Source organism: Canis lupus, chromosome 5 (genome assembly GCF_011100685.1).
Source record: "Canis lupus familiaris isolate Mischka breed German Shepherd chromosome 5, alternate assembly UU_Cfam_GSD_1.0, whole genome shotgun sequence".
NCBI lineage: Eukaryota > Metazoa > Chordata > Mammalia > Carnivora > Canidae > Canis > Canis lupus.
Window position 1 is genome coordinate 10369039 of NC_049226.1, and position 25074 is coordinate 10394112.

Consider the following 25074-nt stretch of genomic DNA (forward strand, 5'->3'; position numbering starts at 1 on the left):
TGCAGTATAGAGACAGTCATTTTAATATTGACACAATAGTATTTTAGGGGACAGCATATGGAACAAGGTCATTTCCACGAGGATAGAGTATGTGGGACAAAGGTCAGAAACAATCACAGGGAGTTCCTTTCTTCCTCATGGGCTGAATGATCCAGGCCCAGGTCTCAGGCAAAGCTGCCTTTCAACCCACTTTTTCCTTTATTACGGATCAGAGCCAGACTTAGAGGCCTCACCGGCTCAGGCCAGGGCTAAAGATTCCATTATCACCTTCTTACTAAGAAACAATTAAGGAGAAATATCTGTCTCCAATGGGTATGATTCAATCCAGTACTGTAGGCAGTGAGAGGAAAGGCATGCAGTATTGGGGAGCAAAATCCAAGCAGGATCAAGCAAGAAGTGCCACCTCTCACAGTGGACCCCTGGAGTCTCTCTCTTTGTGGTCTTGGGGTTATATCCATCCTGATGTTGACTTCCAACCTCCCCTCCAATTCTCTGCCCTATCTTAGAATAGAAAATTGGATAGCTCACTAGTCTGATCCCGATAAATATGTAAGATCAAAGGGAATAGACAAAATGCACAGCATTCTCTTATTCAAGTATCCCCCTAACATCACTCTTGTACCCTATAGTGTGGAGTCCACGCCACCTGTATTTCATGTGGTCACTCTGGAAAACCCAGGAGGGATATCACTGCCTATGAATGCTTTAAATTCCTCCAAGAAAGGGAACAGTCTCTGGGACCACTGACACTGGGCTGAGGGTATATTCTGGAGAAGGTAGATCATCCTACCCAAAGGGAACCTGGAACAGAGAAGCGAGGTGGCGGGGGGTGGGGGGACATCCTTCACTCCTATGGCAAGAAACTGATGGGATATGGGTAAAATACAAAAACACACCACAGCAGGAGAGTGTAAAGGAAAGGGCAGGAGCATGCAAGAGGCACTTGATTTTCTGGACAGTCTCCTCAGAGGGCAAAGATGGCGGGGTCCACGGATGACTTGGTAAAAGCAATAGCAGCTTTCACAAGCTCTTGCATGATGGAGGCTGCCATGAGGAGAAAACAAGAATTAGAGTGGATGAACCATGACAAGAGTAAATATTCATCCCCCAGCCTCCCCTACACCTGCTTGCTCATCGCCCCTGACTCCTGCTCTTGTCTTTCTTCAATACCCCTGACTCTGCTTTTCCTACTGCCTAGACTCCCTTTCATCTTCTCAGGCCCCAGAAATACTCAGCAGCTGTGAGATAATAATAGACCCCCAAGGAGTGAGAGCTCCAGTCCAGCTTTGTACTCAGTATAGTAGTGAGACAGCAAGGAGAACAAAGGCCCCTTAATGTCCTTCTCACAACTCACAGTCCGCATCCCATATCCCTTTGCCTCTTTACTCACCTCCACCCTCCCTCAATTTAAGATGGCACCCTCATCCTGCCAAGGAAAGAACTATCTAGGAGATCAGAAAAGATCTGACCCAGGACTGTTGGGGAGGGGACTTCAGGAACTCCTTCCCTGTCACCTTCTAGCAGGCCTGGGGGCTCAATGCTGGGGAAGATGGCTGCCTTCCTTTGGAGGGAAGGAGATGGGGTCTAACAATTGAACTCCTACCTGCGTGGATGCGGATCCACGTTCTGGCCTTCTTTTCCAGAAGTTCCCACTCGCACTTCATTTGCTTAGCATTGGAATGCAGCCAGACCATTGCCAGGACTGTGGCCCAGCTTGAGGAATTTGCATCCTGTACCATAGAGAGAGACTTCCTGAAGCATCCACGTGGGTGCTGGCAGCCCCTCAGGGGATGCAAACAGCTCCCTCCCCACCTCATTGCTCTGCCCCCATTTGCCCTGCTGGTAAATGTGATGACCTGTTCTCTCTATACCTCCTCTCCTCCTTGCAAGGCATAATGCCAGGCCCTGAACCTCAGGGCAATAATCAATCCCCTGAGTCTTAGGGTAGAAAAGTCTTAAATTCTAAATCCAGCTTAACCATCAAGATGGTGCTTAAAAGTCCTACAACATCCCCAACAAGGATAACTAAGCTATGATAAATGAAACACATGCATAATCACTTTGTATAATAGATCTTCATTTGAATCTTTGCCAAACAAAAAAAGAGGAATTATCAATAATAGCCTTTGTAAGAGAGAAAAGAGATTCTCACAAAAGTGAAATGGTTTGCCCAAAGTTAGCCTTCTAGCAAACAACACAGCTGGGCCTGGAGGCCCCAATATTCTGATTCGAGTCATACTGCTCATGTCACTCAAGACAGAGTCTCAGCCACAGAACAGAAAACGGTCTTCTGTGAGTTTTCACCCATGGTCCCAACCTCAGTTTTGGGAGTCAACAGATCAAGAAAAAATTGTTCTTTTATGACATGACCTTTAAAATCTGTAAACAGCTATCGGTTCCTCTCTGAGGAGTCCTGTTTTGTTTTGTTTTGTTTTGTTTTTTTAAATAATAAATTTATTTTTTATTGGTGTTCAATTTGCCAACATACAGAATAACACCCAGTGCTCATCCCGTCAAGTGCCCCTCTCAGTGCCCGCAGGAGTCCTGTTTTATTTTATTTTATTTTATTTTATTTTATTTTATTTTATTTTATTTTTTTTTAGGAGTCCTGTTTTAACCAAAATTCTCAATTCCTTTAATTCTTCTTTAAGAGGACTGCTCATGTCAAAGCAGTGAGAATCCCCATGCTTGACCTAGCCTAGAAACATGGTTTTAAAACTACATCTCCTTAAATGGTCATATCTGAAGGTCAGTGTACTTATGAAATTCTATGACCACAGCCCAAAATATACAACACACACAGCAGCTCTTTTCACAACCCCATTGTCATCGATACACAATTATGTATCATGTCTGCTGGTTCACAGGCAGTTGACGACCACCTCAAATCTCCCTGTGCAACAGCTCTGAAGTCATTTTGCTTGTATCTCTACTTAAATAGTTGAGGCTTTAGAACCAAAAACAGCATTTTGATTACTAGTAAGTTTTGTTTTGTTTCACAAAAAATTGCAAATCATTCATTGTTCAAGGTCTTTGGGATCTCAATTATTCTTAATACCTCATCTCCCAGTTTTGGCAAATTTACAACCAGGAAAGCATGGGATCTGAATCTTTACTGAAAATATAAACCTCCAGAGAATTCAGAGCCTAGTTGCTCTAAAAATCTGTTTTGAATTTGAATAAATTCATTATTCAGTGCCATGAATTTTTCAATGAGTTGGTTCTCAGTACATATACTCATCATTTACAAAATTCAAATTCCTCACTGAAATTCAGGTACAACAGGGTTTCTGAGCCCCTGGATTTATTGGCCCAGTTACCATGTCAAAGAAGGAAATGTTAGTCTGACCTGTCATTGGTTTCCCAATGAAACCAAGTTAGAATGTCATAATTTTTGTGTTTGTTGATAAATTATCCTTTTAATTATTTGGTCTAGAACAATATTTTTTAATAGAAATATAATGCTAGACACACATATAATCTTAAATGTCCTAGTAGCCACATGTAAAAAAATAAAAATGGGTACAATTACTTTACCAATATGTTTTATCTAACCTAACATATTAAAAATGTGATTTTAACATGTAATCAATATAAAATTTATTGATGAATATTTACATTTTTTACATTAGTTTTAAATCAGCATGTGTTTCAGTTATAGGATATTTGAATTCAATTAAGGATTTGGCTTCTCATTTGCATTAGCCATATTTCAAGTGCTCAAGAGCCACATGACTAGTAGACACTGTATTAGGTGATGCAGCTCTAGGATTTCTGAGGTTTATTTAAATACCTTTCACATTTTGAAAATTCAGAATGACACCCATCCTTCAGGTTTTTGGCATTTTGCCCATATTTAACAATTTCTCAATTAGAAGATTTGGTAAGTTACCTTGAAATTGTGGAGTATAACTTGTCCTCATCAGCATAGTCAAAAACATTTGAAATAACTAAGTCATCCCTATTAATATGTCACCTATCCTGACTTCAGAAAAATTTTGCCAGGCTATGGACCACGTCCTTTATTTTGAAGAGAAGCAATGTGGGTCCTGAAAACAGTTCTAGACTTGAGTCTAGAACTGACTGGCTGGGTAAACTCAGATGCATTATTAGAGTTCTCTATAAACAACAATGCAAATAGGATTTACCTTATTTAATTATGGTGATGAACAAATAAGTGGAAGTTATGTGCTTAGCCAGTGTCTGGCACAGAGTAATTGTTCAAAAAATTTAGATGATTGGCAAGGAATATAAACTTAAAGAGGATGCTTGATCTCCCTTTGTCAACTGTCGATTCCCATCAACTAGGTTATTAGTTCTTGTTCTTTCTGCTCTAACATTCCAAGAAAAAATCTTCAACCTCTATTTATGAGAAATTAATTTAGTTTATGGCCTTCTCTATTCTCCTTTCTCAGTTGAATCATGATTCACCCCAAATCTCATTACTGACTTCAACCTCTCAAAAGCATGCATATTCTTTTTTCTTATCTGAATCTTACCTTGACAGGGATTGCAGCCAGTAGGTCTTCTAAACTTCTACCTAGGATCCCAGCCAGATTTTCATCTGGATACCAGGAACCATCTGCATTCTGGAGGGAAATCAGCTGTACAAGATGATTATCCCCAAAGACTTTGGGGAAGGAAAAAAAGAAAGTATTAGAAATTAGGAGCCACTGACCCCTTAGCATACCTGAGAAAGACAGGTCTGACTTCAGAGACAGGCTATCGCAAGAGCGTAGAACGAAGCAGATCTTACCAAGATACCTGTTATAGTCCTTCCCCTATATTTTCTCTGTGACAATGTAGGCCACCTGAGTGATATACTATCTCTAGGGGAGCTGGACTTAAAAATTTAGCAACAAGGAAGTGATAATGCTGCTTAAAGTTTTATCCAGTTCTATGTAAATGGGCCTTAAAACTTGACATATATTTAAAAATTCTAGACCAGTATATCTCAAATGTTAATTATAAAAAAAATCAAAAGAACGCAGATATAAAGGAAGCTTCAGCAATGTACCTCAAAGAATAGTCTAGTGTCTAATCCTGGTGGTTGGACAATTGCTTAAAAACCACACAAAGTATTTCACATCTGGCTGTCATATATGATGATGTACCTGTAGCAACTTAAAAATTAGCAGGTAAGAATAACCATAACTAGAAAAAACAATTCTACTCTAATGGGAACAAAAAATTTAAGGCTCTGAATTTCAATCATCTTAGTTTGAATCTCAGCTTTGCTAATGCTCAAAACGCAATGGTTATATAACAAATGGGGATCTCAGTCTTCTCTGTAAACTGGAGCTAACAATGCCTATTGCATGAGGAAGAATGCAAAGTACCAAGAAGGCCCCTTGTTGGCTCCCTACAAAAAGTAGTTGCTAATTAGTTCACAAAAAACAGAAGTTTAACACTCTTGAGTAATTTTTCTCTCTACTTGGGTAAGAGGATTCATAAGCGAGAGAGGTCAGAGCTGGGTTATTCTAAGTTAGGAAGGCCTAGGGAACTAACATAAAGTCAGAAGCTACTCTGTGGCTAACATTCAGAATTTTCTTATGACAGCCCCGTGAGGTGGGTAGTTGTGCACCTGAGGGAACTAAGGCTCTAGATAGTGAATTAATTTGCCTAAAACCCCACAGTAATTGGAGGACAGAGATCTGACTCCACCTGAGACACTGATGCCCTCTCTTTAACTACCAACCTAAAGAGAATGAATACAAAGAGGGTAAATGGCAAATAAGATGTTTAAACAATTAAACAACTGTATATGACAAATCTTGCTACAAAAACTGGAGACTAGAAAGAAGTTGCCTTTAAGACCATTTGAGTAGAAAAGGCACCTCTTGGTGGTAAAATGTACTTTGATTCAATCTGTCACATACAGGAGAAGCCCAGCTGCTTGGAACACAAGGTAATGGCCAAGGAACACCCTCTGGCAACAGAATGAGTCATTAGCCAGCAATGGAAAGGTCCCTTTTCAAACCCAATGTAGCAGGTGGCTCAAAGAAGGCAGCAGCAGAGTTCTGCAGGGGGAGGGGAGGGCCCAGCTTGTAGGCCTGCTGGTTGAGCTGAGATGGTAAGGGGGGTGCATTTAATAGGGCTTAACCCAGGCTCTGCTCGGTAGGTTTCACTGTAGACTAATGAAGGTGGGCTGACCCTGGGAAACATAGGAGCTAGACAAATCTCACCCTCTGCCTGACACTTTTCAAAGAGATTACCTCCTGGCTAGAGAAAGCCAAAGGAAGCAGAGCGTAGAAGATTGGTTCTTCAGTCCCCACAGATCAGAGAAGAGAATTGAGGCCCATCTTACCTGTTGGGTGAGTTTCCAAGTTCATCCTGTTGGTGGAAGAATGAGCCCTTTCTATCTCAGGAGAGGCCTCTTTGAGAGACATGCATTTCTTCCTTAGTGTATGATCAGGAGCAGGGGACCTGTCTAGTCCTATATATGTGACAGACAAATATGGGTGAGAAAAAAATCCCTGGAAAGATGCTCACCTAGAGCGCACATCTCCTTGCTAATCATGGGCCTACAGGGTTTGTAATCATCCTGCTGATATGACACGCTTGGGTAATGATTGGTCCGCGTGGGCTGAGATGCAGGAGGAGAGTAGGAGGATGAGGGCTTTGAATGAGCTGAAAAACACCAGTACAGACATTAAGACTGAGATATCCTCTGCTCTCTGCTACAGGCAAAGGGCCCTGAGAATGTGGGCCACATGCCCTCCTATCCATGTCTGCCTCAGCTACCATCTTCACTGTGCATTTTTTTCTTCTCCCATGAGCCCACCTCCTGCACATGCCCTCACCCCCTGAGCCTTTCCTACTGTGTCCTCTGGAACCCTTGATACTTGCCAATGATCTTTCCTGTATCTTTCCTTTCATTACAGGAGTCTTTTTCCAACTACTTATCTTAACAAAACTAATTTCTTCTTCTAAAAACCATTTTCCCTATATCCCTCTGTCTCTCTCTTTGGGTGCTCTCTTGAGGTACCACAGCCCAAGCACCCAGGTTTGGAAGGTAAGATGGGCAACCTCTTCAGTTCCAATTGTGGCATCCAGCTCATTACTGCTCCACCCCCATCTGGACTGCCTCCCTCACATTCATTTAGGGCTGCCTCCCACCTTTCTGTCACTTCCCATTATGCACTAAAGTATCTAGATATAGTTTCTAGACTTCTACTTCATTTCAAGGCCTGCCATCATCTTGAGAGATTTCAGTACCCTTGTAGGTAACCTATCCAGCACTCTCATTCAAAGCTTCTTGACTTCCTCAAATCAAATGGTTTCAGCCTTCATTCTACTTCAGCCACTCCCTCCCAAGCCAGAATCTTGTTATCCAGCAGAATTGTTCCATCTGTAAAAAACAAACTGGGGGAAAAAAAAAAGCAATCCTACTTTTTACATATAATATCCAATTTTTGAAGCCTTCTGACTCAAAGTTCTTTTACCTGGTCTTTGACTTCATCTGGACCTCTAAATCTGTGTCTCCTCTGCTTTTTCCCTACAATCCACTTCCTTCCATATTTAGTATCTTTTCTATTTAGCTTCAATCCTGGGTCCAACACTTCACCATTCTCTCTCCAGTCTCTCCAATTCCAAGTACCTGATTTCCTTTTCATCACACACCAGGCAAAATCCCAACCTCAAAAAAGAGCCAACACTGTACCCTCTTTGTTCTTACACCAAAGCTGCTGAGTCCTGCTATAGTGAACCACATGGGCTCGGCTTCCCTTAGTTTAGTGCCACTAAAAAAGTCAAGGTATCAGAATTAAACCGCATGCTCAACATTTCTTGGCAAATGCTTTATTTCTCCCTTGGAATTTCACCCTCCAATCATCCATCTTTCAAATCCTTTCCTCAAACTCTCTATTCTACAATGTCTTGTTTCATACTCATTAGTTATATTTGCTCTTTCACTAAAACTATTGAAAACTCATCAGACAGAAACTCTAAGCTCTTGCTCCTCAGCCTGTAAACTAGAATCAAACTACTTGGCAATACTGGGACAGCATCTTTAGTTACAACCTAGATGTTAAATATTGCCAAATGTGTATCTTTATCCCTCAACTCTCCTCCTCTGAGCACCAAACCCATCTGTTTTCTTACTGGACATCTTCATATAGATGTTCCATAAGGATCCCAAGTTCAAAATACTCAAAAATAATTCAACATGCTACCTTCTAAACTTGACCTTGTTCTTCTCTTACTCTATTTAAATAAATGGAACCATTATACATGCAGTTGTCCAAACAAAAATCTGGGCTCACCTTGAAGCCTGTCTCTACAACAAACATTAAACATTCCCCTCCAGCCACAGAATCCTGCCCAGGAAATTTCTCTACCTTATTCTAACTAAGCCCCTCATATCTATTCTCAAGGCTGCTTGGGTTTCACTTGGGACACCCATTCCCTAACACTCCCAGACCATTACCATCAGCCACCTGTATCATCATTAATCATCCAATTATCCATAGGATAAATCAGCTTCATATTGAGACAGTTTGAATACTCAATATTTATTTACACTTTCTGTTTTAATTTTCCTTGTTTCTTTTTCCCCCTTGGATTATTTAGAATCTCCTTGGTTCCCCAGAAAGGCACCAAACCAGCCAGAAATCCTAAGTATGGAGAGACAAGGGAAAAAATTCACTGTCACACGCTTTTGCTTCAAATGATGTGTTTAGAAATCCAGGGCCCTTTATTTTACATGAGTTTGAATGTAATCCACCACCTCCATAGAATCGTGGTATGGGGTAAAACTCACCACCTCCATAGAATCGTGGTATCATTGAAGCAGCACCCAACAGAATTGGCCTTGGAACATCCCTACGAGCCAGAGGCCCCTGAACTGGCTTGTTGAGACTTTTGTTGACGGCAATGAAGGCTGTCTGGGAGCTTATGACTCCACAGTCAATGCTGACCTTCAGCACATCTTTTTTATCTTTTGCTGGAGTGTCCCTGAAGCCCATATCCTTGGTCTGGAGAAAGGACTTAGCAGCAAGGCGGTGAATGGTGAAGCTAAAAGAAAATCATCCCGTTACTCAGGGCCCTCAAAAGTTAGCATGAGTAGAGTGAGGAAAAAGCCAGATAAAGAGATATATAAGACTTGAATGGGTTAGAAAGGCAAAGTGATTGTAGGGACACAACTGAGCCCCCCAAATTAAGAGGAAGGAAACCAAGTCTTTCAAGAATAGCAGAGACCAAAACAAAACAAAAACACAAAAGAACAAAAATAACAAAGCAACTGAATTCTCACTTGTCATCGGGCTTGGGTTGCAGAGAAAATGTCACCCTATTCTCGAAACTCTTGCCCTGGAGCATGTATTTGAGGCAGACTTCTCCTGTCGTATCTGCTGGCTACAAAGTAGACAAGAATAGACACAATGGAAGGGAGAGTCACCAAGTAAAAGTCATAGCTGAGGAAACACCCCAACCCAACACATGAAAATGTCTGACTAGGAACCAGGTTGCTGAGGAAATCAGAACCCTGAAATTATGGAGAACAGTGTTAGCAGGCTCTACCCGGCAAGTGTGATCTCTTGATGAGACTCCACCAGTTTTAAGAAAATTGTCCAGAGCAGAGTTGAGGGAAGTAGCTACTCTGATGAGAGGAACAAATAAGAATAGGAACTCACCGGCATGGTCCCACTCAAAAGGGCATAGATGATTAACCTCTGACCCCTATAGAGGACAGTCTGTTCTGGTGAAAGCATTTTAGCAGACAGGCCACGAGGCAAATCCCAGCTCACAGAAATATCTTCTACTGCAGGCTGTAGAGCACGTTTTAAGGCACTAAGAGCCTGGTGGAGGAAAGAGAACAGAGTAAGCAGAGAAAATAATAATAGCAATAATAACCACTATTAGCTGAACATTTATTATACATCAGATTCTATGCAACACAGTACATGCTATGTCTATTCCTTAATACTACTAGAACATGGTAAGGGAGGATAAGGTAAAGGATGACACCACCCAAGAAAGAGGAACTCACAAGTAGCAGCAGAGGTCAAAGACGCCTTCCCTTGTGTGTACTAACCAAAAGCAGTATCAGTGTACCACCTCACCAATCCACCAGACATATTACATTGTTCCTTCTTGTTTTCTTTGTTTCATTTGCATGGAAGATAGGATATAGCCAACCAAAAGAGTTCCTCAAGCACACTTGTAGGATCTAAATCATGACAGTCAAAATTCTTTTTTTCTCCATTTCTGTTCTTATACACAAAACCCTAACCTCTTCCAGTATCTTGTCTCTGGACTTCCAACTAGTAGGATCAGAGGCCATTTCTCTAGAAACTATAGTGGGCCCCTTTTACATAAGGCCAAAAGTAGTCCCACTGTGTATTACAGCCCAAGGCATTATGGGTATAAGAATATGAATCGGGCAGCCCCGGTGGCTCAGAGGTTTGGCGCGATCCTGGAGATCCAGGATCCAGTCCCATGTCAGGCTCCTTGGATGGAGCCTGCTTCTTTCCCTCTCCCTCTGCCTGTGTCTCTGCCTCTCTCTCTCTGTCTGTCATGAATAAATAAATAATAAAATCTTAAAAAAAAACAGAATATGAATCCTAGTGTCAAGCTGTTGCCTCTGCTTTTGTGGCAATGTCCCCTCTGCTCCACACTCCCTCTGGATCACCACCTCTGGACACAAGGACTGCCCCTCACCTTGGACTGCATCCTGGCCTTGCCGGTGATAAATTCTGAAGTGCCGCCTGCTACACGGGCAATGCCTTTTATTAGGCTGGTAGAGGCTCCTTCTCCAATACCAAAGGAGAAACATCTGCAATTGTACAGGATAAGAGCTTAGAGTGAAATTATAACATTAATACATACTAGTCAAGAATACCTAAAGAGATAGTCTTTTCCTTGACCAAAAGCATAATAGCTACAATTTATTGAGCAGATTCTATATTTCAGGAGACCAAATGCCTTAATGATGTAATTTAATCATTACAAGATTCCTAAGAGGCAGGCTTATGCTTCATTTTATGGATATGAAACTGAAGCCCAAAGAATTTAAGAAATATGTCCAAGATCGCACACCTACTACGGTGCAGATAACATTTGAGTACTGGTCTATCTGACCGTAAGAGCCCCCTGGTAAAAATATATATTATACTGATTCTAGAGGCAGAAAAAAAAAAAAAAACAAAACAAAACCACAGGACTATAGCCTCATCAATTATTTCAATAATAAATCCAAAGAATTGGTTCATCAGACAGTGCTGAGTTAGGACAAAATAGCCCCTATCATCAATGCTTGACTAATATTGTACTGGAACCCCATCTGCCATGGCAAGACTAGTCTTAGGGTAGGAAAGGGTTTTAACTGGAGAGTTCTCTCCCTGCCATAGTCTATGTGCACCAAATAGCTTTGTAATCACAATTTGCTTCCCAGATGGAACTGTTTATAGACAGAATGTGTTGATAATAGTAATAGAAGCATTTTTAGAAGGCATGACAATGAGATTTCTCATTGTAAATTAATACATTGGAATTTTGGCTTCTGTATCAGTCTCTTTTGAACTGGGTTAATGTGAATCATCATCCCCAATTCTAGTGATGTCAGCAACAGGACTAATACTCTAAAATTGTAGGGCTAAGAACCGAATTTCTAATTATGATAACCTACCTATGACAGTGCCCCCTAGAGATCACATCTTGATATTAACACCTTCAAATTTCCAACAAGATCCTACAACTGTAGCTTACATTTCTTATGGCTTCCAAAGGGCATTTATGTGTATATTTAAGTGTTTTATTTATAAAACTAAAGCTAAGCAATGTTTATTGATTTCTAACAATATGCTTAGAACTGAAGTGCTTCTTTGTATATTAATAATAAGGATAATAATTATAATAATGGCAAAAATTCATATAGCACATATTTTGTGTCCAGCACAGTTCTTAATGCTTTACGTAAGTATACCCTTTGAACCCTCACAGTAAACCCATAAGGTAAGTACTGTTATTATTCCCATTTTCAAATGAGGAAACTAAGACTTAGGGAGTTTACTTGATGTATCCAAACAGCTAGCAAGCAGCAGAAGTGGAACTTAACTACATGATTTTTGACTTAGAGTAGAACACCATAGGACACCAGAACACCATTCTGCTCACAGCAATGCCAAATTTCTTTCAGCCAGTAGAGAACTGGAAAAGCTTTATACAATATTCTTAATAATCTTTTTGAAAATATCAAATGATTACCAAAACTATAGGAATCTATGGGCCATGACATGGAGAGGAGGGAGGCCAAGAGTGATGGGCGTGGCATCTGGTATCCTGTTACCCTTGAAGCTAGTGTCAAGTACAAAATGGATGGCTCAAAGACTAAGAAGCCAAGCAGTTTCAGACTTGGACTTTCCAAAGAAAAGGTGCCTTTATAGATACCCCAGGTTTTTTAATACAACCCTGTAGAACTACAGCCCAGAGGTAGAGAGGGATCTGAAATAAACTAGCCATCAAATGAGCTTCAGTCATTTGACTCTAATTGGACTCAGATTATCTGCTTCTAGTCTAGCAACCCATCAGAAGCAGAGTACATCCTCACAGAGGGAAGATAACATCATCTAGAGGTTCTAAGAATTTCTATGGCTTTTCATATAAAATATCTTGACAACTAACAAGAGAATAGAAAAGTCTCCAAATGGGAAATTATACACTAAACTTCTGAATAGCATAGGCTTTAAAAAAATCATAATGGTAATTAGAAAATCTTAAGTGGATGTCAATGGAAAGTGACAGATCTAGAATTAAGATTCAGATGTAGATATGCTTAAATTTAAGGTTCTAAATACATATATTAGAAAAGAAAAAGAAGTCTCAAAATCAACTACCTGAGTATCCATCTCCAGAGATTAGAAAAAGAACAGCCAGTAAACCCAAAGAATTTAAAGGGAAATGAATAAATACAGGAGTGAATTTAAAGGGAAATAATAAAGATGGGGGAAAGCATTATTGATAGAAAAAACTATCATACAATAGAGAGGATTTTAAAACCTTAAAAGTACTGGTGCTCTGAAAGGATTATTAAAATTGACAAGCATTTAGGACAAGGAGAAAAACAGGGAAAACACAAATAATCAACATCAGGAAAGAAAAGCTAATATATCACAGATTCTGCAAAATTTAACAACAGCATAAGATAATACAGCACAAGAGAATTTTATGAAAAGAAATTTGAAAATTTAGATAAAATATACAAACTCTCATAAAAAGCAAAAACATATGGAAGTATGAATAGTCCATTTCAATTAAAGAGATTTAAAAACTTTCCCATAAGAACAGCCTCTTGGCAACTTCTAGTAAACATTTAATAAAGAAAATCTTTCAGATAATAGAAAAATAGACAACTCTCCTCAGCTTATTTTATGATGCCAGTGTAACATTGATATCAAAACCTGACAAGAATATTATAAGAAAAGAAAATACATGTTAATATTTCTCATGAAAACAGATTTAAAAATTCCCAACAGGTTTAGCCAACTGAATCCAAAAATACATAGAGAAGGTTAATAGACCACAACTAATTTGGTTTTATTTCAGAAATGCAAAATTGGTCTAACACTGGTCATTAAAATTCACACAATAAAAAAAGATAAAATCATACATTCATCTAAATATATACATAAGGTATCTTTGATATAATTCCACATTCATTATTTTTGTAAAAAAAAAAAAAAGAACAAAGAAATCTCAAAACAGAAATAAAATTTCCTTAATCTGATAACCCTCCAAACAGAAGCAAAGTTTCTTTAATCTGATAAAAGAATCTACAAAAAAATCTATAGTCAACAATCACACTTATTGATGCAGTGTTGAACATGTTCCCTCTGAAGTCTTTTAAAATACTTACAATATAAGTATTTTTCCCAAAATGTTTATTTATTTATTTTTTTTAAGATTTTATTTATTTATTCATGATAGTCACACAGAGAGAGACAGAGAGGCAGAGACACAGGCAGAAGGAGAAGCAGGCTCCATGCACCCGGAGCCCGATGTGGGATTCGATCCCGGGTCTCCAGGATCACGCCCTGGGCCAAAGGCAGGCACCAAACCGCTGCGCCACCCAGGGATCCCCCAAAATGTTTAATATTACCCTCAACATGAATTTAAATAGTCAAATAAATATACAAAAATAACCAGCTAGTACTTTTTGAAAATATCACTGTCATGAAAGATAATGAAAAGCTGAGGATCTTTCCCAGAGTAAAGATTAAATAATCCATGGTGTTTTAAGTTAAGAAAGCTATTTCCTTTGGAGAGGAAAAAGTTGGTTGTGACCAACTCTAATTCATCCAGCTGTATCCTTGAGATTTGTATAGCTTTGTGTATGCTCTACTTTGATTGAAATGTTTATGGTTAAAAAAAACCCTCATATTATTCAATTTTGGTTTCCATTGTGGTTTAGAAAGAATAAGGGACAACTTTGTGGCATTACTGACGTTATTTAGAAAATTACTTTTATCTTTTAGTAGAGAGGGGGAAATGATGTAGAAAAAGCTTGTTGGCTAGTAAAACTAAACTTCTAGAATCTTCTGTCCTCTGAAAGGAATGTCAACACTCGGATCTTGTGGCACTAGATTACATGTGGCACTAGATGGGTCAATTATCCAGAAATCACATTCTCTTCATACCTGTGCTTCGTCCTGTTCCTCCTGACTTCGTTAATTACGCTAAATGTGTCAGTAACTTCTCCATCTGTGAAGATAAAAAGCTGTCAAAAGAAGAAGACATTCATCAAATCTCTGTGAAGACCATTTTTCAGATACCACAGTATACCCTTGGGAAAAATCAACCATTTCATTCCAGAGATCGATGCCTCTGCAGACTGGCATGAGGTCCCTAATTTTCCATGGTCACTTGCACCATGTTCTCCCAAAATTTGTTGGGCACCTGGGATTTTCCTCACCTCTCCCTTCTCGTCTCACCGCAGGCTTCTGTGGCACTTTGCAAAAGGACTTCCATCACCCACAGGCCACAGCACAGAGCTAAGGAAGAGGAATTCTATTACATGCCTCCTTTTTTCTCTTTATTATATGATAGGAGGCCCTGAATTATATGTCATATTTTAACAATCCTACAATGAAGCTCAGGAACAGATTCTTGAACAGAGATTTCATTTTCTCCTCTTCCTTCTATTAGCTCTCTTCCAGGTCCTACCTGTAGGGAGTGGCCCGGGATGGAAGGTTCCCCGTAGATGATCTGGAGTGGTGTCAAGATTTCTGTGCCCCCCAGGTCAGCCCGCATAAGCTGAACTCTCCTCAGTGCTTCCTCCATGGTCTGCTGAGTGTATTTCACGCTATTCCTGAGAAAAACAAACACGCCCAGTGATGTGATAGCTGTTCAAAATCACATAGTATCGAGTCCCTGAATCGAGATGCCCCCACTGTAAACAACCTCACCTGAAATGCCCAATGCCAAAGTCAACCATACAGTAACCCCCTTCAACAATCTAGTCCTTTCTTTAAAGTATCTTTTTGGATTCTCTATGGACTTTCTAGAAACTTACGGAAAGAATGCCTCATAGGAAGTTCCAAATCCATAGACATTGAAATAACAGCCTATAGGCAAACTCTTCAGCAGCAAAATCAGTGTTTCCTGAAGGAAGAGAGGAGGAGATAGTGAGAGAGGATCCTCTCAGGCACAGATGCTGTCAATCTGACTCTTGAGGGGGGTGAGGGTGGGCCTTCACCCACTTCTTGAGTCCAGGCCCTTATATAACAAGGCTAGCATGTTATGGTCATGTTAGATGTAGTGCAGATGGTGAACACATTCAAAGTTCCAGATGGACCCTAACTTAACCCCAAAGATTCATCCTCATTTGTGCATGTGACCAGAAAAAGGAAGTAACTAGTTTTACCTTGGCTGCCTCTATGCGCAGCTGAGATTTATCCTGTTTACTTATGGGGCAATGCATACTTCCTGAGCGGTCCATGAGGAAGACAAATTCTCCACAGATAACTGGTGACTCAACTTCTGGGATGTTTGGATAGAAACACACCATCACAGATGGATCCTTCATCAAACCATCTACTGTGAAAGGATAAGAACATTTTACCATGAAAAGGAACTCAAGAATACTAAAGACCTCAAGAATCAATTGTAGTGAGTTATATAAGGAGTTGAAAAAATCCAAATCTATAACACTGTTTGATCTTCGTACTGGATCTGCTGGCAAAGGATTTGAGGTGAGTTATAAACATAAAAGATATAGAAGCAGAAAAGATATGAAAGAGAAAAAAGGAGGTAGAGGTTACCAGGCACAAACAATAATTAAAATATATAATTATATGCTAGTTTCCTAGCAGCTAGGTAAATGAGTGAAATGCATGAATTGAAAATGTTCCAGCATTTGTCAGAAGAATGAAGCTAATTTATTTGCAAAGACACCTTCCCTTCAAATCAATGGGAAATCTATTACACGGGTCCTTGTTTAAGTCTTTACACTTTTGAAAAAAAATGAAGCTCATGGGCAATTCATATGTTGACAGTTTGCAAAAGCTGAGAGTATAGGGTCATTCATACCAAGGAAAGTTTGCCTGCTTTGGGTATGAAATACTCACTGATACTCTCCAGAACTGGGATGTGTGTTAGACTCTAATAGCATCACCCAAACAATACTGTGAAGGAAACCATGAGAGTTTGACCTTTGTCACCGAGTTGTCAACGTTTTGATTTTATTTTGAGAAATAAGTGAAAACTGTTGCAGGAATTGAAATGGTAGTATTGAGATAGAGATGAAATGAGAATGCCTAGGTTATATCCACTCGTTTTGCAGCTCAGAAAATATTAGTTGACAAAGAATTGAATTCCAATATCCTATTTTATAAAGAGGGTCCAGGATGATAGTTTTAAATTCTCAGTAGCCTTGGGATTCAGTATGATTAAAGGATACGGCTCCATTTAATCTCCTGCCCTGGGATACCCCAACAACCAAACTGGCTTCCAAATAAAATGGGTGCAGCTCAGCAAATATTTGTTTGACCACTGGTTCAAGGATAAGTTCTAAACCTTCCAGATTTCTGCATATATGGTGGAAGAGTAGCTTTTCTTAATAGGCAAGGTAAATTGCTTTCCATTTTAAGACACAGCTGATTGTAGTGGAATTGGTGCTAGACTGGTAAGTCAGAAAGGTTGCCATGACAATGAAGTGGGTACATATATCTAATGTGTTTAGGATAATCCCAGATACACAGTATGTACTATCTGGATATTTCTACTATAATTCCTTTGGCTTGGTTCATATTATTTTCACCTTCACTAGTTTCTGCTTCCTCATTTTTAAATAAGGCACTTCAGGCCCTAGCTCCTGTGTTTGCTAACCTCAGTTTCTTCATCTGAAGAATCCAATTAGTGATATCTGCCTCATGATTATTTTAAGGGTTAAGTGATATCATACATGTAAGGGACTCAACCTAGGGCTTAGCTCAGGTTAAACTTTTAATAACAATTCTAGAAAATTCTTTATAATTTTTAGGTTATTTTATTGAATTATACATACAATTTTTAAAAATCATGTTCTTGATATTTAGTTAAGTACATTCTAAGTACTTAACATAAATACATATTTTGTATTTTCATCACATAGTGGTATGCTTCATTGAGAACTCTCAATGGTTTTAGTGACCTCAGCTCCCAGTTGTCATTTGTTTCTTTATATGGATGGGAACAGCAGGTTGTCTTGACCAGATATATGATCTGAGTGGCCCTGCTAGAAGGGAGTCACAAGATCATAAAGGCTGCCCTTGCTCTCCCCTCTGGCCTACAGGGCTTACCACAGGAACAGATCAGGAATTCTGCATGGGGGCCAAGGGAATTTCTTGGAAGGAAAGGAATTGAAATCTCAATTCATACCTACTAAGATTCAGCATTATAAAACTTTCTCTGGTGGATTAAAATAATCCTAACAGAAGACTAGTTCTTCAGTGGGAGTATTTCATGGGCACCCAAGGGAGAACCCACAAAAGGGAAAGGACAAAAGCAGTACAAAAGGACCAAACTAATGTATAAAGACAGAGCATGGAGCTTCATGGAAGAGGAGATGGAGCAAACCTGATTAAGATGGAGCCCCACCAAGGGCTTTAGCATGGACAGCTTGCATGAAGGAAAAATGGTTGAACAAGTGAGTACAAACTAAGGAGCTCTCAGCAATCTTGGCCAAACATTAACAATGAGAGAGGTTGGCTATGAAGGACCAACTACAGGAAATGGTCTTCATAGTAGTTGTAGTTACAGAAGTAAGGAACCTAATCCAAGCTATAGTATTTTGAGTATGACTGTCCCCAAACATCCTTCCATTCCACCAATGTGGAAAATGCTTCAGAAGTATCTCTCTAGTGAGGCTTCAGGATCCCTGAAATCCAAGGCTGGCTGCCTAGGAAGGCTTCAAGAGAGCAACAGACTGACATGGGTGATAGCAGTAATAAGGAAAAGTGCACATGTAGTCAAGAAAATTTAGAAAATAAGAGAAATTAAAGAAATTAATAAAACTAAATTATTTTTTTGATTTTTTAAAATGTATTTATTCATTTGAGAGAGAGAGAAGGACAGAGTGTGAGTGGTGGGGGAGAAGCAGAGGGAAAAGGAGCAGCAGGCTCCCTGATGAGCAAGGAGCCTGATTTGGGGCTGGATCCCAGGACCTCAGGATAATGACCTGAGCCAAAGGCAGATGCTCAACCCACTGAGCCACCCAGATGTCCCAATAAACTAAATTTATTACAAAACTAAACTTAGTCTTAGAAATTAAGATACTAGGGTGAGATGAAAAATCTCTGAAGATGGATTGATGAGGCATTATCAGATTTGGAAGTCTTTGATAATTTAAAAACTGAAAATGTCACATCATTATTTTTATTTTTTCCCTGCAAATGAATGTTTAATTTTTTATTGATAATAATAAACACTTGTGTATAATTAACACAAGTATTATAGTATTTCAAATTCAACAACTCTACATTACTCAGCACTCACCAGTAATAAGTGTGGTCAGCATCTGCCACCGAACAATATTATTGCAATCTTCCTGACTCTATTCCCTGTGCTCTACTTTTCATCTCTGTGACTTATTTATTTTGCAACTGGAAGTTTATACCTCTTAGTACAATCGATAATAGTTAAGGAGATAGAATAGAAATAGAATAGAATAGAAATAGATAAAAGGGATTTAAGAGGTACAAGCTTCCATTGTTTTTATTTCATTTTTATCCATACTTGCAGAGACTAATCATTGTCATTTGTGTTTGTAAACTAGTTGTGTTTCCTCTTGTGAATTATTTGTCCATGTCCTTGATCCAGTTACCTACTGATCCACTTACATTTGTCTACATGACACAATCGCGTGAAACTCATTGTATCTAACCATTTTTGCACACTAAAATATAAGCTATTTGAATGCTTTACCCACTACTGGATAGAAGGGGAAAAAAAGAAAAAAACAAAACAATTCCAAGACAGGAGTTCCCTTTTAAGAGGTTAACTACAAAGGAAAAAAGAGAATACCTGGGTTGTCTTTAGCCTGCCCCATCTCTACGGCTACACTGGGGGTATGCTTCTCACGGTAGTAAATCAGGAGTTCCACATCTCGATCAAATTTGTGTCCTTCAGTCAAGGAAACCTGAGTTGAAAACAAGCAAAAGATCCATGTTAGAACTATCACTGCTTGTTGCATGGGGCTGAGTTTAGAACTGAGCACTGTAGGCTTCTTCCACAAGAGAGCGCGTGGTCAGGAGCAGCGGCAAGAATAGAGAAGGGTCTGGAGAAGAAACAAGGATAAAGAAGGAACAAAGTGGGATTCCCTCTAGTTAATAGGGAAAATAGGGAACACTTTGGAAGGACTGAGAAACAAGATCAGAACCCAAAGAATAGAGGTGCCAGCAACAACAGTGCTTTCTTATGAATTACCTGAGCAGAGGTCTTATCATCTCCAAGGTACTCCATAGGACTGAAGGGGCAGTTGGATTGGATCCTCTCAATGCCATGCTGGGAACTGATGGTGGCAATCATGCTGAATGTATAGGGCAGTTCCTCCAAAGGGACTACAGGAGTCTTCATATTTAGGCAACTGTCCTCAGATGATCCTACAAAGAGTTACCTTAGTTCTGTTTCCCCTTCCCACACTTCTTAGCACCTCTACACCCTTGAGGGGTTTCCCAAATTATATCACCTACCACCAGTATTCGAAAAGAAAGGATACTCACCAGGGCGACAGTATCGAGGATTCAAGACAGCTGGGAGCACATAGCGTAGGGTCCCATCTGCTTCCAGGGGTAGCTCCTGCACATACTTCAGAGTGAGTGCCACCTTTGACCCAGGGTGCAGGTTCCCCACATTGCAACAGAAGACGTCCCTGGAGTACCGGTCCTCCTCCAGGAGGAAAGCTTGGCGGCGGTTGCTTAAGGCACTCTCATAGATGCTGTGGGCCTAAGGAGAATGGGGAAAGAGAGGCAATATCAAAGGTGGCTTGGTTGAATGAAGAGATGAGTAGTACAGAAAACAGAAATTAATGGAGAAGGCCTACGATCAGGCCTGCCAGGCTCACAGCTAAACTTTGAATGCCTCTGATTGATGCCCCTGCTCCCCACCCCAGATGATTTTAGGAAAATACCAGCTAAAGGGAATTGAAGAAAGCATTCAACATCAGCATTTTTAATGAAGGTGTGTAGAGATCCTGCACATATATTAAGGAAATAAAGGGAGGGAGGAGATAATCTACTCATCCCGAGTACCTTCCTCTTATCCTTTAATTCTGCTTTAATTTTCTTCCCATCAATCTCGGCCTCAAAGCTGTAGACAGCTGAGTCTTCATCCATGGGGAACACAAAAAAGGTCTCCAAAGGAACTTCCTCCTCATTCTCATAGTTTAAGGTGGCAGACACACCAGCCACAAACTCACGAATGGACAAGGTTACACTGATGCTCTTCAGTGGTACTGGAGATAGACCAGAGTACAAGAGGTGAACAAACTTTAATAGAAGTCCTCCTGCCAGCCAGGCATGGGGCAAGATGCCAAAGGGACAGTGGCAAGTAAGGGTCATGAATCAAGCTTACCTGGCTCCTCACCGCGGGTTAGTAAACCACCAGGGAGCGCCATGGGGCTACTGTGGAAAAGACACACCGTGAATACAGTGATATGGTGGGGATTATCTATTCAAATACCAGACTTATGTGCTTCTCTCCAGCAGCAGAATATACTCAGGATTAATAATGGAGCTGGGAAGGAGAAAGTAGCTGTAAAGAAGGGGACAAAGATGCCAATAGTAAGGCTCCTTCTAAATGCCAGACCCAAGTGGGGAAGTCCCCACTAAACAGGAAGTCTCTGAAACACCCTGAGGCTGGTTCAAATACCAGTTCCATTTTTTCAAAGTCGAGTTTAATATACCATTCCTTAGCTACATGGAATAGGTGTAATGCACTTAACCCCTGTGAACCTCAACATTCTCTTTGTAAATGAAAACCATATACCTATCTGTCTTAGACGCATATGTAAATTTTTATATATGAAGTCCCTAAAATAGTACCTGGCTTACAGGAAGCATTTAATGAATGATAATAAACTAGTCTTGCTCCTGTTTTAATTGTTAAAGTTGTTAAATAGACCTTTGCTATTACTTTGGATCATGCTATCCAGAGACCGGCTTGATCCAAAATGGTCCCCTGCAACTTAGATCACTTACTTTGTGACATTCTTTGGGGGCTCATAATTGAAACCACTGTTGGCTTCCTCTGTCCAAAATATTCTTTTTTTAATGTTTTATTCATTAATTTTTTTAAGATTTTATTTATTTATTCATGAGAGACAGAGAGAGAGAGAGAGAGAGAGAGAGGCAGACACACAGGCAGAGGGAGAAGCAGACTCCATGCAGGGAGCCTGATGTGGGACTCGATCCCAGGTCTTCAGGATCACACCCTGGGCTGAAGGCAGGCGCTAAACCGCTGAGCCCCCCAGGGATCCCTGTCCAAGATATTCTAATATGCATAAATAAATATCATATATGTAACACATCCTCTATTTTCAATCACGTCATCCTGTTATCTTCCAAATTTTATTATGATCTTAGACGACCACTTCTTTTTTTTTTTTAAGATTTTTATTTATTTATTCATGAGAGACACAGAGAGAGAGAGGCAGAGACATAGGCAGAGGGAGAAGCAGGCTCCATGCAGGGAGCCCGATGTGGGACTTGATCCCAGAACTCCAGGATCACACCCTGGGCCAAAGGCAGATGCTCAACCGCTGAGCCCCCCAGGAGTCCCACTAGACAACCACTTCTTGTGATATGGTAACAAGGAGATAAATTGACATACCTAGATCATGACTTACATTATGATTCTTTCATCCAGAGAATCAACATGTAGGTCTAGTCCTAATCATTGGTCCTAGGGCCCCTGGAAGCTGCCCTCCCACCATTCTGAATAGAATCACTTGTGATCTTGCCTCTCCCTGCTCTGTCAAAGGGTGACATGATCTGCAACCCCCAGCAGCAGTTAGGGGGCTTTTCACTGAAAATACCCCTTCAGGAGCTAAAATGGAGTTGCCTGGTGCACAGAGAATGCTGAAGGAAAGTGAAACTAATGTCCTTATCCAGAGTTCCAGGGGCAGATAAGTCACTGGAAAGCCCAACTTTCATTCAGGAATCCACAGGCCAGAAAAACATATAGGCTCTGGAGAGAGGCAACTTCCCCTCCTAGAGCAACGCCCCCACCCCCACTGAGGATTCTGAAAGCTTTCAGCAGGCCTTCTGTGCTCATCCCAGTCACCACTTAAAACCTCGCACCCTACCCCAATCCAGAGCGATGTCCATGTTGCTCATCTGTCTGATAGCAATGGTGCTTCTTATATACCATCCCCCATCTCCACAGGTCAGCACCAATTAATCAGGTTTTTTGTCCGTGTTTGTTATTTTGAAGAACTGGATTAAAAACCAACTGTGGCAATATGGCTCACATTTGACAGAAACAGGGTAGTCAAGCAGCTGTGGGGAGAGGAGAGAATGTTCAGGAAAAGGGTTATCCTGCAGACACTTGACTGGGGTAAGATCTCTGGTGGAACAGGCTGGTGCTGGGGGAGAGAAGAATCTCGAACATCAGTAGGAAGCTGAAAAACAGAAGGCCCCAGGAGCCAGGGGTACCACAGCCAAAGCTCAAAGGGTGGCAATACTCACCCATGGTGGCTTTCAGGTAAAGACACAGAAGCAGAGGGGTGTCTCCTACCAAGAAACAGCTCTATGTCCTGATTCTTTTTTTTTTTTTTTCCTATGTCCTGATTCTAACCCCAGCACAAACCCCTCACTTAGGGAAATTTGCTTTTCTGCAGCTTCTCCTGGACCCTTCGCAGTATAAACTATGGTGGGTCACAGTCCTCTGCCCCTCGGGATGGCATTTCAGAAATGCACCCAGCAACAGGTAGGCAAAGAGGGAGGTGACCCAGGTCAAAGCCTTGAATCTGAGACAGCTGGGAGAAAGGCGGGGGGTGTGTGGGGGGCTGCTCACTGAGCCTGGGGGCTGCGTGTTAAGGGGGCCCTTCAGGGATCCAGAAGTCTCTGCACCCTGCAGTTCAGCCGCCCTCCAGGGAGAGGGAGGAGCCGAGCGCTAGTGGCGCAGTGAGCCACTCCCCGCAGCCTGTTGCAGGGGACCCTTGGAAAACTCGTGATGCAGCCCAACAGGCGATTTGAATGCGCAGTGGGGCTTGGAGAGAAACGCAAAGTGATTGCATCTTTAAAATTTCAGCCCTAGATTTGTAGCGTCCAAGCATTAACAGGGGCATCAGAGTCAGCCCCTTGAATATCTATACGAAAGGGTGCTGCAATCCCGCTGGGGGCGCGGGAGGGGGAGGTTTTAAACTTCATTTCCACATCATTAAATTAGATAAAATTGAGGAAACAGCAATTTTCTACAAGGAAGGAAGGAAGGAAAGAAAAAGAAGGAAAGAAAGAAGGAAGGAAGGAAAGAAAGAAAGAAAGAAAGAAAGAAAGAAAGAAAGAAAGAAAGAAAGAAAGAGGAAAGAAAGAGGAAAGAGAAGGAAAGTAAAAAAAAGGGGGGGATCTCGAGAGGATCAGGAGATGCCTAAATCCCTTTCCCAGCGCCCATAAGATTCCCCTAAACTGCAGAAAACCCCCCAGGGACCGAACACCAGGACTCAATCCCCCATCCCTTGGGTTTGCAGTTCAAACAAGCCCCAGAAGCTTTGGGGCAGAGGAAGGGCAGATCTCAGCCGTCAGGGTAGAAGGTGGGATGGGGCCGAGTGGGCTGCCCGGTCACCTACCTTCTCCCGCAGGCTGAGGGCTCCGAGTCACAGCCAGAAGCAAACAGCTGCTGTCAAAATTTCCAGGAAGACCTGCCCCTTCTAGGGACCGGTTATAAAGTAGCGACCACTTCATTAAGGGATCAACGGAAAATTCTTCAACCCTAGAACGTTTGCTTGTTTTCCTTTGCCTCATTTGGGGAAGGAACAGAGGGTAGATAAAGGGAAGAGATTTTTTTTTTTTTTTTAAACCAGTGAAATGCTTGAACGGTAACATCAACAATCACATCAAGTCACATCATATTTCTGTAACACATTCAATTATCAAGGGCTTGCTGTGCACTAGGCCCTGCTAATAATACAGTGCAGTAGGCCCAAAACTGTATGGGCATTGTATTATCAACTCTCCATCTCTAATTTGAGTCATTTGTCCCAAGATTGCATCCTTCCTAACAGCATGGGGCTGGGGGTTGGGACAAGGAGACAGGGCAATGCCCACAGGGACCAAGTCTTCCAGTCATGGGTGGTTTATGGGTTTTGCATAAGGATCATAAAATTAAGGTGATTGGTTTTGGGTTTTTTGGGGGGGACGGTTTTTGATGGCGAGGGTAACAATGTAAGTAAGTGAGAATATCTATCCTCATTTTCCTGGCTAAAGGACACTAGAAGCTCAAGTTTCTTATGTCTTGTTTATTTCAAAATGATATTCAAATCTGAGACTTAAAGATAAAATCATATTGCTATTGAGAATATGTATAGGTAAAGGTAATATGTATAAAAACTCAGGTTGATCTTGCTCTCTGCAATGTCAGTCATATTTACTGAGTTTGTTGTCT

General features: G+C 40.8%; 1 protein-coding gene across 8 annotated transcripts; it reads right to left on the reverse strand.

The window, feature by feature from the left end:
• VWA5A (von Willebrand factor A domain containing 5A) lies at positions 1-24416 on the reverse strand. Of its 8 annotated transcripts, none has more exons than XM_038535822.1 (19): positions 24260-24416; positions 22778-22970; positions 21046-21092; positions 20724-20926; positions 20196-20418; positions 19900-20075; positions 19498-19612; positions 15860-16032; positions 15509-15597; positions 15160-15304; positions 14634-14713; positions 10660-10774; positions 9633-9797; positions 9254-9354; positions 8762-9015; positions 6493-6630; positions 4500-4630; positions 1604-1730; positions 1-1044 (listed from the first exon to the last, which is right to left on the reverse strand). In XM_038535822.1, the coding sequence occupies exons 2-19, from the start codon at positions 22840-22842 to the stop codon at positions 965-967; spliced, it is 2427 nt and encodes an 808-aa protein (XP_038391750.1). In that variant the 5' UTR covers positions 22843-22970; positions 24260-24416; the 3' UTR covers positions 1-964. The 8 variants fall into 8 exon arrangements, 7 of the variants coding, with proteins under 7 accessions (XP_038391750.1, XP_038391751.1, XP_038391752.1 ...); XM_038535823.1 differs by having other exon boundaries at positions 15860-16029; positions 21046-21095; XM_038535824.1 differs by lacking the exon at positions 6493-6630 and adding an exon at positions 6308-6436 and having other exon boundaries at positions 21046-21095.
• Positions 24417-25074: the final 658 nt, after the last annotated feature.